Genomic DNA, 13,702 nt, shown 5'->3' with positions numbered 1-13,702 from the left:
GTTCCATTTGGAACGGAGACCTGACTGACACAAACGGAAACCATAGGTTTCCGTTTGCATCATCATCATCGTCGTCAGCATCATCGATTTCAATGGTGACAGATCCGCTGCCAATGATTTCCGACTACGCTATTGATTCCGTCAAAACGACGGAACCCTTACACAACGGTGACAAACGGAAACCATTGACACCGGATCCGTCCCCATTGAAATCAATGGGGACGCAAACAGAAACCTATGGTTTTCGTTTATTTCAATCAGGGTCCCGTTCTGACGGCAAGCTCCGACGGAATGTTGGAACAGAGCCCTGACGCAGATGCGAACGAAGCCTAACACCTATATATAGATAAAACTGGTTAACACCATTCACAAAACGTTAGGGTCACAGATCCCCCTCCCTCTCCCTGCACAGTGACCGCTGCACAGTTTACAGAGGATGCCTAGAAAGGGCACATCTCTCATGAAGGTCAATGGGTCATCTCCGTTCTACAGGTTTCTATAGTCCATTTGGCTGATGTAAAACGTATCTCTAAATGATGTTTGATATTGGCTGCCCCAATAATCATGTACAGAAAATAGAATAAAAATAATAAATATTAAAAATACACTAGAAAATAATATATGTATCTGGTTTTAATTAGTAACCAAATATATAGATGATATATTTCCTTTAAACGCTATGTACGCCTTTAAAATATTTTTTTAAAATAAAAATGTCTATCAGTGTGTTCTGTGCAACTTTCTAAATAATTTTTTTTTTTAATTACTTTTACTTTTTGAGATACAGCTGCTTTGTATACTGTATACAGAACAGCTGTATCTAGCACTGAAACCTGTATCTGTCAGGTCAGTGGCACTGACGGGTTCAGTGACAGCGAGTCCACGCAGGATCGAGCTGTTACCGATCATATCTAAGTTCATAACTTAAATGTGATCGATAACAGGTGGATCCTGCTGAACCCGTCAGTGCCGCTGACCTGATGGATTCAGGTCTCAGCACAAGATACAGCTGCTCTGTATACAGGATACAAAGCAGCTGTATCTCAAAAAGTAAAAATAATTTTCAATAAAAACTATTTAGAAAACACAAAACATAAGCTGCATGAACCAGTCTCCCTGTGCCAATTGTGCTGCAAAGAGGGTAGATAATTATACAGGGGTCTTAAAACTCAAAAATACATTAAAAAGATCTGTCTCCTTAACATGCTGCCCTATGTAAGGGCAGCATATAACAGCTAAAGATCGGTTCTCCTAGTAGCAAAAATGGCATAAAAAATGTGCCATTTGGCTAATTGTATCGCTAAAAGAATACAGCAGACTCATCATTATAAGTCTGCTGTATTCATGAGAGGGGCGCTCCCACCCATATTGCTGCAGATCCATTTTAAGTATTATAAACCTTTTTCTATAGATCACCATTGTAACGTCTGTGGTCGCTGACCACGAACTCCTTCCATCCAGTCGACGCCCTTCTGTCCAGAGATGTCTGCACAAGCGGCCGTCCTGTTCCGCAGTGACCACCAGGGTGCGCTTGTGAGCTCAGTCAAGACTTGAGAAGCCAAAGCGCATGCATGTGGGTAATTGAGCTGATTGCTCCCTGGGCTATAAGAAAGGTCCCAGCCCCATGCTTCCATGCCTGAGTGTTGTTTGTCGTATCCTAGTTTGTCTTGCAAATGGCCTCCTAGTGTTTTCCAGTTCCAGTGTTCCTGTATCCTGTGTCCTGTATCCCGTGCTATCCTGTTCCAGTGCCATGTTGGGCTGTGGCCGGTCTGTGCTGGACCTACGCCTGTCCTGCTGCTCCACGCCTGACGTCTACCTGCTGCCTAGTCCCAGCCGAGCCTGCCTTGCTACTGTCCGAGATGCCACAGGTACCTTATACGAACTGTGAACTGTGAACTGCACCCTGTTGGCCAGCTGCCATACCGCCAAGGCGGTACGGCCCAGTGGGTCCACGAACCCTACGTGACAGTACGCTCAGGCATGGAAGCATGGGGCTGGGACCTTCTTATAGCCCAGGGAGCAATCAGCTCAATTACCCACATGCATGCGCTTTCGCTTCTCAAGTCTGGACTGAGCTCACGAGCGCAAGCTGGTGGTCACTGCGGAACAGGACGGCCGCATGTGCAGACATCTTTGGACAGAAGGGTGTCGACTAGATGGAAGGAGTTCGTGGTCAGCGACCACGGACGTTACAACCATTTTTCACTTTTCTGTATGTAACCAGCAATGTAAACAATGAATGCTTCTTATTCTGGCTGCTATGGCTGCGTCCAGAGACATTTATAGAGATGTAACTATATTAGCTGAGGCGTTAGTATAACTATTAGGGGGGATTCAGACGAACGTGATTTGCGTCCGTGCAGCCCGCATGGTTTTCACGCGGGTCGCACGGACCTATGCAAGTCTATGGGGCCGTGCAGACTGTCCGTGAGTTTTCTGCAGCGTGAGTCCGCTGCGTAAAACTCACGACATGTTCTATATTACGGCGTTTTTCGCGCATCACGCACCCATTGAAGTCAATGGGTGCGTGAAAATCACGCGCACCACACGGAAGCACTTCCGTGGGACGCGCGTGATTCGCGCAATAGAAGTAAAAGTATGAATGTAAACAAATGTTTACAAAGATCCAAACGGAGTGTCATAAAGATGGCGGCTGCGCGAAAACCACGCAGCCGCGCATCATACGGGGCTGACACACGGAGCTGTCAAGTGCCTTTTGCGCACGCAAAACGCAGCGTTTTTTGCGCGTGCAAAACGCTCACATTCGGGGTTTTACAGTCCCTAAAAATTGATAGCCTATCCCCAGGATAGGCCATCAATAGCTGATGGCTCGGGGTCCGACTTTCGGGACCCCCGACGATCAACTGTTTTGAAGAAGGGGCAGCGCTTGTACGAATTCCCCTTCATTTCTACTTGCTCACTGTAAATCATCGACACACATGTAGCAGAGATTCACAGTATTGCAGTCTTTTCTCACATTGAAGTGAATGTGAAAACATGATGCAATATCTGTGAATCGCTGCTACATGTGTGTCGATGATTTACAGTGAGCAAGTAAAAATAAAGGGGAAGCAGCGCTCGTACGAGCGCTGAACCTCCTTCAAAACAGCTGATCAGCGGGGGTCCCAGAAGTCCTGAGGATAGGCCATCAATTTTTAGGGACTGGAAAACCCCTTTAATCTAAATGATGTGAGGTTTTTAGATGGAACAACATGATTATTTTTCATGTAAATACAATATATTAAAAGCTATAAAGCTGCTATGTTATATAACATAATATACTGGACGGTTCAAACAAGCAGATAAGGCAGAAGAAGCCAAATTTATCACATATGATGCCTTATTTTATGTAATGGAGGGCATAACATAAAACTCATTACAAACAGTAACAGTTCACAAATTCAGATAAAATAAAAATAGTAAAAAGTGCTTGCCACTCATCCATACAGTTTCATTACTGTTTATTAATCTTCGATGTCACTTGTAGCAAAGAAAAGAAAAACCGTTTTAGGCTTTGTGCACACGGCTACACTCAGCTGCCTCAGCACCTGCTGTTTCCAAAGAATAAAATAAAACTAAGTAAAAATCAATCAAATATCTGGTAAAAAGTAACCTCTTCCTATAGCCTTCTACCCATCAGCTCGGAGTTGTGAAGGAAGTCTAAAAATGATGGTAAATACAGATATACATTGTTTCCAAGGATGGAGGTTGAGGAGCTAATCTTTCTGAACAGGGGTGTAGTTGATGCAAAATATGTAACAGGGTTCCCCAACTTACCATGTGCCATTTATAATAACGGTGTCTTCTTATGTGGCTTAGGGGCCTTTGAGCCCCCTCAGGCACAGGGCCCGGGCACAACTGCTACCTCAGCACCCAAATTGTAATGCAGTGGAGTTACTTCTGAATGTTCAGTACTTTACGTATCAGTGGTGGGCAACTGGCAAATCAAAGGCCTTATGTGGCCCTCAGGTATTCCCTTTGCAGCCCCTGGCTCTGTACAGTACACAGTGTGGCAGAATAGCAGGGGGTACTCATGTAACTGTGTACTGTAGCTGTACCACAGCATATTTTCTTTAGATCCCAGAGCTCTGGGCATCATCAGCACTGCTAAATGGGATTTCTGACTATACGCATATATATCAGTACATTCTGCCATAGATGTTTGATCAGTGAAAGTAGTGAGTCCCTTACCAATACTAAGATCAGGGGTGGTGCGACACCCTTTTTTGAAGGAAAGGGGTGGCCACTCATGTACAGTCACCCATCATAGTGAATGGGAAACAGCCTGGACATGTGGAAATAGTTTCTGCTTCTTGCTCAGAATGCAATGGAAAGTGGCCGCGTATGTGTGACAGCATTCCCACTCCAAAATGGACAAAACAGGACGTTAAATGTGTTAGGTTGACCACCCATGTTCTTTATAGACAGCAGTGGAAGATCTTCCCCAGCTCTGACCTAGGCGACAACTAATTCAATCACAATACTGATGTTGAAGTGCAATAAATTTGGAATGAAGCGTCCATCACACGATAATAGTCCCAGTGTGGCATGCAATTTGTGCTCTGTCTTTCAGCAATCTTATGCTGACTCCATGGATGCAGAGACATTTGCCATTTACAGACGTACAAGAATTGTCAGCTTGAGAAGAAGCCAGTAATGGTATAAGTAATGTGCCAGCAAAAATGTATCCCCCTGAAAGAAAAGGCAATTTATTTTAATTCTTGGCTTGATGCAAACATTTACAGTTCGGTCCAGAATTATTTGGACAGTGACACAATCTTCATGATTTGGGCTCTGCTGCCATCACATTGGATTTGAAATTAAACAACTAAGATGCAATTGAAGTGAAGACTTTCAGGTTTAATTCAAGGGGTTGAAGAAAAATATCCTGTGAAACGTTTAGGAATTGCTACCATTTTTCTACACAGCCTCCTCATTTCGGGGGCTCAAAAGTAATTGGACAAATTAACATTACCATAAATAAAATTGTTTTTTTTTAATACTTTGTGGAGAATCCTTTGCAGGCAATGACTGCCTGAAGTCTGGAACCCATGGACATCACCAAACACTGGGTTTCCTCCTTTGTGATGCTTTGCCCGGCCTTTACTGCAGCGTCTTCAGTTGTTGCTTGTTTGTGGGTCTTTCTGCCTTAAAGGGTTAAAGTTCCATGTTCCAAGCCCTATTAATGTAAAAATATACATTTTTCTAAGTAGCTCCTGTTTTCGGTAGTGCATCGTTTTGAAGTTATGCCATCCTCTGAAGTGCAACTCATTTATTTCGTTGTGCCGGTCATTTCTATGGAAACGACGACCACCAGAGTTTTCTTCATTCTGTCGCGCCTGCGCAGTTCTGCCTTTTCTCCTCTGTCTTCTCAAGCGTGAGCGCGCAAAACTTACACGTTCACCTTTCATGCCGGCACTTCATCCTCCACCTCAGCCATGTGCTGAGTCATAATTATTATCAGATGCCACACATTGCACTTGGTCCCCCCCATGTTTTCTCTATATGCTTATATAGAGATCATTTAGAGAGTTTTGGGACAAGCACGTTATGTTGGTATTGTATTATGGAAGTCTCAGGAGCTCGCAGATGCGCCAAGCAGCGTTGTGATTCTATTACAGCGCCGCTTGCTGGTGAAGTGCGATATATACAGATATTTCGTAAAAAAACAAAAAGCAGAACATCTTAGATTGAAATTGATGAAATAAAAACTAATATTTTCATTACAATAAATATTTAGTGGAAAATTATTCATTATTAATATGTAAAATATAAAAAAAATAATATAGGGTCAACTTGGGAATAACCCTTTGAGTTTTGACTTAAGCAAGTGAAATGCATGCTCGATCGGGTTGTAGGATCTTGAAGTCTCCACTGATAGGTGTCCATTGTTATCTATAAAAAAAAAAAAGCGTAAAACAAAAGCACCGTGAGTCTTACTTATTAAAGCTAGCAGAAAAAATAAAGTAGCAGCCCCTATCAGACCATATTGTAAGGCTGAGTTCACACGTCGCAGATTTGTCATTGATTTTGTAGCGGATTTGACTCTGATGTCACCATTTTGCATTGCAAAGTGTAAATCTGCAATGGAAATCCGCAAAAAATCTGTGATGTGTGAATTCAGCCTTAAAAGAAGATTCCAGGAAAAAAGAGAATGGCTTAGTCGTGCACTGCCCCTTCAGGCTCCAACAGTGAATCAGTTTTCAGTGGATCAGTTTTTCCTGTTGAGTCTTCTAATGAAATGCTATGGCCGTCATCTACATGTTTTCCCTGCAATAATTTTTACAGTTATGTTCATACGTTTTTTCATATTTTACAGGTTTGATTATCCACGAGGGATCATCGGTGTATCGGATCTTCAAGCGATGGCAAGCCGTAAATCAGCAATGGAAGGTTCTGAATTATGATAAAACCAAGGACCTTGGGGAACCTATTAGTGGGACTACAAAGCTTGGGGGAAGGAATTCACGGACGAATCATTCTTCTCACAATGATAGAGGCCCTGGGCGGAGCCAGCGGGTTAGGACTATTTTAAACCATCACTGTGGTTATACAATCCTACACATCCTCAGCCACCTGCGGCCTAATGAACATCGAAATAGCTCAAACTCCAACAGAGAGGTGGTGATGAGAGTGACAACAGTATGAGAAATTGCCCGAATTGTTGAAGGAAATGGGTTGCTGCTATCCTTCACTGGCTACTACTGATACCACCAGTGCATTGGTATCAGAAAGGGAAAGAAGAGAGCTTTGTTTTGCTGGAGAAAACAGAAAATTCTGATCCCTGAGGCGCCGGCATTTCAATGCATTTTGGCCAATTGTGTTCATATATGAGAAGCCCTGGTTTTTATTTTTTAAAAGTTGGGCTATCTTTTATTACGTAATACTTTTCTGTGCGTATTATCTGCTACGTATTCGCCCAGTCTGAATTGAAACTATAGGGTTCCCTCAAACAAATGTCATCAACTGAATTAAATCTCACCTGAAACGTTGAAAAACGTCGAAAAGCACAAGCCAGGGTTTAAAAAAACAAACAAAATGTCATCAAAAGAACCAAGTCTTAACGTTTTTACCTCAGCTTTAAAAGGATGACAACATCACAGAAAACCATAGATAGGAAAGAAACCTAAACGAAAAGATACAATTATTAAAGTAATTGTAAGAAATGCCTAAACACAAGGGTAAATACAGCAGAAATAACAAAGACTCTGAAGTGGTTCATAACTTTCTAAGCGATGAATAGGTGCAATAAAACATATTTTTACGGCAAAATGGGATCTTTGCAATAAGACGCTTGTACTTTCCCTGGTTTTACATTTTTTGCATGAGTAAATGTAATTTTTTTCCCTCTCTTCTCCCTGCGGGAGGATAAAGAAAAAAATATTTATATGCAAATGGTCTCCAACTACATTTATTTTCTTTTTCTTCATATTCACATACTGGGATCTAAAATTAAAGGCATCAGGTTTTTCCTGTAACGTTTGCATTTGTATGTCTGTGTATGACGATGCAAGGGATGCGTTATTGCTTGTTTGTATCACCTGATCATTTCCATACTTATCACTTAGTATATAACAAATAACAGTTTTTATTTTCATAGATAACATAGAACAATCAAAGCCCTTAATGGGGTTGTCCAATACTAGAAAAAATGGCCCGTTTTTTTTTTTTTGCAGAAGTAGACCACTATTGTGTCTTGCTGCTATTCACTTGGAGAACCGCGATGCCCGAAACTTTTTCTACATTGGAAATAAGCCGCTGCCAGAGGAGTCTGGCAGCGGCTTATTCCCCTCTCTCCATTCAAATAAACATGCACGCGTGTACATGTTTATGGTGGAGCTGGGTAAAATCGCGTCAGCCAGACGAGCTTTGACCGACAGCTATTGCATGTGTATGGCCAGCTTCAGTTCCAAATCCAAGAGATTTCTGTCCAAAACCTTCATTGGTGCCAATAATTATATCTGAACGTATACAATTAGTTTACATTGTAGTAAATTCTAATTAAAATCTTGTTAATTCCAACATTAGAGTATTTGAAGTTTAGACAAAATCTGAAAATTCAGCTCTTGCCCATAGTTATGTAGCTCTACATGCCCCCAAAGTTTCACTTTCTTTAATGGTAAATTTCACTCCATTCTGATGATCCTCTACTGTCTGTTTCTAAGGCGGAGCTGAAGCCTGAGCTGGCCATGACAACAAAGCAGCGCTGTCACCCCCACCTGTGACTGTGTATAGGAAATACTCCAACTGACATACATTGCAGTTCATGACCAGCACAGTTTTCTGCTGCTTCCTAGAAGGGGATAGTTGGGAATCTTCACAATGGCACCACTGAGGTAAGGGAAACTTTGGGGGCAAATAGAGCTCCAGAACTCTGTCTTATGTAGGTCCTACATTTTGTGCTGATTTATTTACTAATATATTATTATAGTGGTCAGAGCTCTGTTTTTCAAAGCCCCTGCACAGATATAGAGTTTAATTAAAAAATTCAGTTTTTCTGCAGCCACCACTAGAGTGAGCTAAATAACGTACTGCATACTGTTTATATATTAAACTCAACAATAAAACTGTATGCTTTAAGCTCCTAATCTCCCTCTAGTGGCGAGCGCAGATAGCCATAATTTTATTTTTCTAAATCTATGTCTGTGCAGAGAATTTCGCGCTCTGAATCTGAAAAATTGACTGCTATAAAGATATATTAGGAAATTAATTACAGAATTCTGGATCTATTTTAATTAAAAAAAATGTTATTCGGGGTTGGACATTCACTTTAAGCATTTGTGCATATGGTATTACACGCTCTATGAATTTAGAAGAATACAGCCCAGAAACATGTTTAATAAGTGATCGCTGGCCCTGTATATGGACCACAAAGAACACTCATACAGAATCTCATCAAAAGTTTCTCTGCAGAGACAAAGAAAAGCCAGTGATCCGTAACGTTACATGGTAGACAACTGTGTGTGAGCGAGACAGGCTCTTTCACTGAAATACGTAGAGCAAAAATGAAACAGGATCTTTTGATGATGGTATTTTCATCCCCCCCCCCCTTTCTCGTTAATATATCAATTTGTTTCCTATTATAAGGAAAAAAACAGGGAAAGACACTTTCTGAACACAGTGAGGGAGAATTACTAAGCAAAATGCGCCAGAATTCTGTCCCAAATTGTGGCAAAAAACTGGCCATGTGCTACATGCCATGTACCAAATTTATTATGTATTTTAGGGCCTGTTCACATCAGCGTTCGGGTTCCATTCTTGGGTTCCGTTCAACCTTTCCGTCAGAGGAGCCGATGAACGGAAAGCCGAACGGAAACTATCGCTTTTTTTGTTTGCATTACCATTGATTTAGATGGTAATGCTTCCGTTTCAGTTGGTTTCGTTTGTTTCCATTTTTTTTTTTAAAAACTGAAACTTTACGGAACGGAAACAAACTGAAACGGATACATTACCATTGAAATCAATGGTAATGCAAAGTAAAGCGATAGTTTCCGTTCGGCTTTCCGTTCATTGGTTCCTCTGATGGTAAAGTTGAACAGAACCGATGAACGGAACCCGAACACTGATGTGAACAGGCCCTCAGACACTTTTTGCAACTCACTCAACAGTTTTGGAAAGTTTCTAGGTAAGGAGTGGGTAAGAGGAGTCGTAAGTTGTAAATTATGCCAGCCATGGGGGGGCATAAAGACAGAAAAGCGTCCAACGTGTCTAGTAAACTTATCCTACAGCGTTCGCCACTGTGATTCATTTGGTGCCGTTTCTGCCTCTCTGGTCTAGTTTTTCCTGTCTAACTTTCTGACATTATTAATAAATCTCCCCCAGTGTGATCATCTGAATGAACGATGCGCCTATTTATACAAGTCGCAATAACCTGGCCTTATCTGTCTAATACAAAGTATGGAGGGGAAGAAACATGACATTAATATGGTTATGGCCAATTAGTTTCTTCTGACAATCCAGGTAACTATGGGGAGATTGCGCCAACCCATCAGTGAATTGGATACATGTCCTTAAAGAAGACTTCATAAGAGTGTAAGGGCATGACCACACATGGCGGAATTCCTCCGCAACTGTCCGCATCAATGCCGCACAGAATCTGCGTTGCAGATTCTGCAGCGGATCTGCACAAAATGTGCAGAAAATTGATGCGGACTGGCCGCTGCGGACTGCAGGAAAAGTGCTTCTCTTCTCCCTATTCAGTGCAGGATAGAGAGAAGGGACAGCACTTTCCCTAGTGAAAGTCAAAGAAATTCATACTTACCGGCCGTTGTCTTGGTGACGCGTCCCTCTTTCGGCATCCGGCCCGACCTCCCTGGATGACGCTCCAGTCCATGTGACCGCTGCAGCCTGTGCTTGGCCTGTGATTGGCTGCAGCCGTCACTTACACTGAAACGTCATCCTGGGAGGCCGGACTGGAGACAGACGCAGGGAGTTCTCGGTAAGTATGAACTTATATTTTTTTTTACAGATACATGTATATTGAGATCGGTAGTCACTGTCCCGGGTGCAGAAACAGTTACTGCCGATCGCGTAACTCTTTCAGCACCCTGGACAGTGACTATTTACAGACGTCTCCTAGCAACGCTCCCGTCATTACGGGAGCCCCATTGACTTCCTCAGTCTGGCTGTAGACCTAGAAATACATAGGTCCAGCCAGAATGAAGAAATGTCATGGTAGTAAAAACAATACGCTCCGCAGCACACATAAGATCTGCGGACTTCATTGCGGAATTTTGACTCTCCATTGAAGTCAATGGAGAAATTCCGCCATGAGTCCGCAACCAGTCCGCCACTGCTCCGCAACAGACAGAGCATGCTGCGGACACCAAATTCCGCTCCGCAGCCTATGCTCCGCAGCGGAATTGTACGCATCGTGTAAACGAACACTGCTAAATTAAAGTGAAAGTCAATGGAGAAACGGCTCCGCTGCGGATTAACGCTGCGGAGTGTCCGCAGCGGAATTTAAGTGAAATTCCGCCATGTGTGAACCCGCCCTTAGGATATCTGTAAACCAAACTTTTATATTGAACCCTGATTCTGAAGTGTAATTATTCTGTGTATTGGAATTTCTACGATCATCTTCACAGTTTGATTTACCTATATCCAAGTTTTCTACATATAATTTACTTTAATACATTATACATTACGTTAGTCTGTAGTATCAGCCTGTGTATCTGTAGCACCATAATTTGCATTGGACACACTAAACGGCATACATCATATGCACCCTAGTATAGCAGATGACTTCTTTTTAAATGGAAGATCAGCTGATTGCGTGGCGTTTTCGCAGCGTTTTTTACGGCCGTTTTTGGAGCGGTTTTCATTGCAGTCTATGAAAAAACGGCTACAAAAACGTCCCAAGAAGTGTCCTGCACATTTTATGAGCCGTCTTTTGACAGCGACGCGTAAAATGACAGGTCGTCGGCACAGTACATTGTAAAGCCCATTGAAAGTAATGGGCAGATGTTTGCCGACGTACTGGAGCCGTATTTTCAGACGTAATTCGAGGCATAAGACGCCTCCATTACGTCTGAAAATAGGTCGCGTGAATCCCGCCTTGATTTCAATGGGAGGCACTTTCGGCCGTTTTTTGGCGTGTTTTCCGATGCAGTTTCCGCGTCAAAAAGCGTGTAAAAAAAAACTGTGAACTGGCCCTTGCTGAGTATCTAACTGTTCTAGCTCATAGAGGGAGATCTTGAGCAGATTTCTATGATGTCCATAGACCCTAATAAGGCATATAGACATGGGTTGTTATGATGGGACATGCCCTTTATCCACAGGATATGCCATAAATGTCTGATAAATGCAGGTCCCACCTTCACCGAACGCAGTCAAGCCCGGTGAGGCGGCTGCTGGCCATCGCATCCAGGCAGAGAATAGGTGTTCAAAAGTGTCACCCGCATCTATCTGACATTTATGGCATATCCTATGGATATGCCATTAAAGGGGTTTTCCAGGGAGACACAATTTTTGTGGCGGGCAGTGCACGAGCATGGAGTTATATGAAGGAACACTCAGAAAATGGGGCGGGCATTGAAGCATAAGCAGAGAATGAAGGAGGCTGTGGACCAATAGGATGCCTCAAACCCGTGTATACGTCAGAAGTCCCTGGTTTGAGGCATCCTGTTGGTCCACCTCCTCCTCAATGCCCGGTCCGTTCATTCTCTGCTTATGCTTTAATGACAGACTTATGTCGAAGCAAAAAAAAACTAGAATGAAAAGCAGAACTTTCGGCCGGCCAGAGGTAGGGGGAATAGGAACAAATGTGTTCTGATTTTTGACACAATTAAGATTAGGAAGTTTATTTAATTTTGACATAGAGTATTAGTACAAACAATTTGTATCCCTGGAAAACCCCTTTAATGTCTTTACAGTATTTCGTAGATGACCGCACACATTTCCGCTTGTTAGCTCTATTCACAAAGAGCAACAACCGTTAATGTATGGGGAAGAACGATCGTGAATATGATCATTTGTTCCCATGCATTTGCATCAGGCCGGCAGCATATCCTCTGTTTACAGAGGGAGATGTGCTTCCGACTAGCAACCATTTTTAATTTTCTTTTTGCTGCTTAAAAGATCTATTCATCCGATAAACAAGCGTTTGCTCGTTCATCGGCAGACCGTTGCCCTGTTTACACAGGACAATTATCGGGTACAAGCATTCACATAAATACATTATGCCCATGAAAAAAAATTCAGGTCTGACTTCAGAAACCACGGTGATATCTGCTGATATCAATGGGGAAGTGGCAGCCGTCCATACAATTGTTCTATTATATGGCATCCTTTGAAATGAAAAGATGATCACGTATTACATTGACAAGTGAGGTCAGCAAGAGCTGCTCTTTCTTAGAGACATTCCGCTATGGCTAACAGAGAGGGGTTCCGAAACACTCCCCCACACACTGATGTCCATATGCCCCATTAGGGCACAATGTGAGGGTGTTGTCATAAAAAAGAGCCCTCTGCCTCCCATTGAAATCCATGGTGGGCGATTTCAGCAGTTTTTTGGTGCTGATTCCGTTGCGGTTTCCGCGTAAAAATCAGTGCCAAAATAACTGTGAACAGGATCTAAGACTCCAGCTTTCTTTTCACAGTTTATTTATTTCCATAGTCGATTATGTGTTGCCATAACAGAAGGAAATTCTAAGCCCTTCTCTCCTGCTTTTTTGGAACAACTAGTGCCCCTTGGCAACCAGAACAACTCGAGGGCCACGGATATATAAGACTGAGATTACGAGTCTGCACCTAAATGTAAGAATGTTTCTATGACGGAACAAAACAGTAATTGTATTTAATTATACTCCATGGCCGGCAGCTCCATAGGGATGCAATATGTATGTTTTACTGTAGAAGCTGAAATAGACGTGGCCATTACTAACTCTCTTGTGAGTCAATAAGAAGTCTTATTGTCCTTGAATTCTTTCCTATAGCTCATTACCCGCGTCACTGATATGTGAGAGTTGAGTAAAACGCCCCAGCGCTAATTGAGGAAGGTGGCTACAAACTGCCATTCGTGTCAGTGGCTGGCGATACTGAATTAGGCTATGATTCATTAGGTTCCATTAAGTCAAGAAAAATAAAGTGGTCTTATTCTTAGTCTATTCTAATTAACCCACAAAGTACTGCACAATATCATAAATATTCAGATAAGCATTAAAATACAAACTCATGCATGTTGTGATAAGTGGAATATCTA

General features: G+C 42.4%; 1 protein-coding gene across 1 annotated transcript in view; it reads left to right on the top strand.

Annotated features, from left to right (window-relative positions):
* The window catches only part of MARCHF9 (membrane associated ring-CH-type finger 9), a 243,179-nt gene extending 235,701 nt beyond the window's left edge, over positions 1-7,478 (top strand). Inside the window, exon 5 of the mRNA XM_075851956.1 lies at positions 6,320-7,478. Within this exon, the coding sequence (XP_075708071.1) occupies positions 6,320-6,648 (329 nt within the window). The 3' untranslated portion in view covers positions 6,649-7,478. The remainder of the gene's footprint in view (positions 1-6,319) is intronic.
* The last annotated feature ends 6,224 nt before the right edge of the window (positions 7,479-13,702 follow it).

This window comes from Rhinoderma darwinii, chromosome 2, assembly GCF_050947455.1.
Source record: "Rhinoderma darwinii isolate aRhiDar2 chromosome 2, aRhiDar2.hap1, whole genome shotgun sequence".
Taxonomy (NCBI): domain Eukaryota; kingdom Metazoa; phylum Chordata; class Amphibia; order Anura; family Rhinodermatidae; genus Rhinoderma; species Rhinoderma darwinii.
Note: the sequence above shows the minus strand (reverse complement) of the source record. Positions and strands in the feature narration are given on the sequence as shown.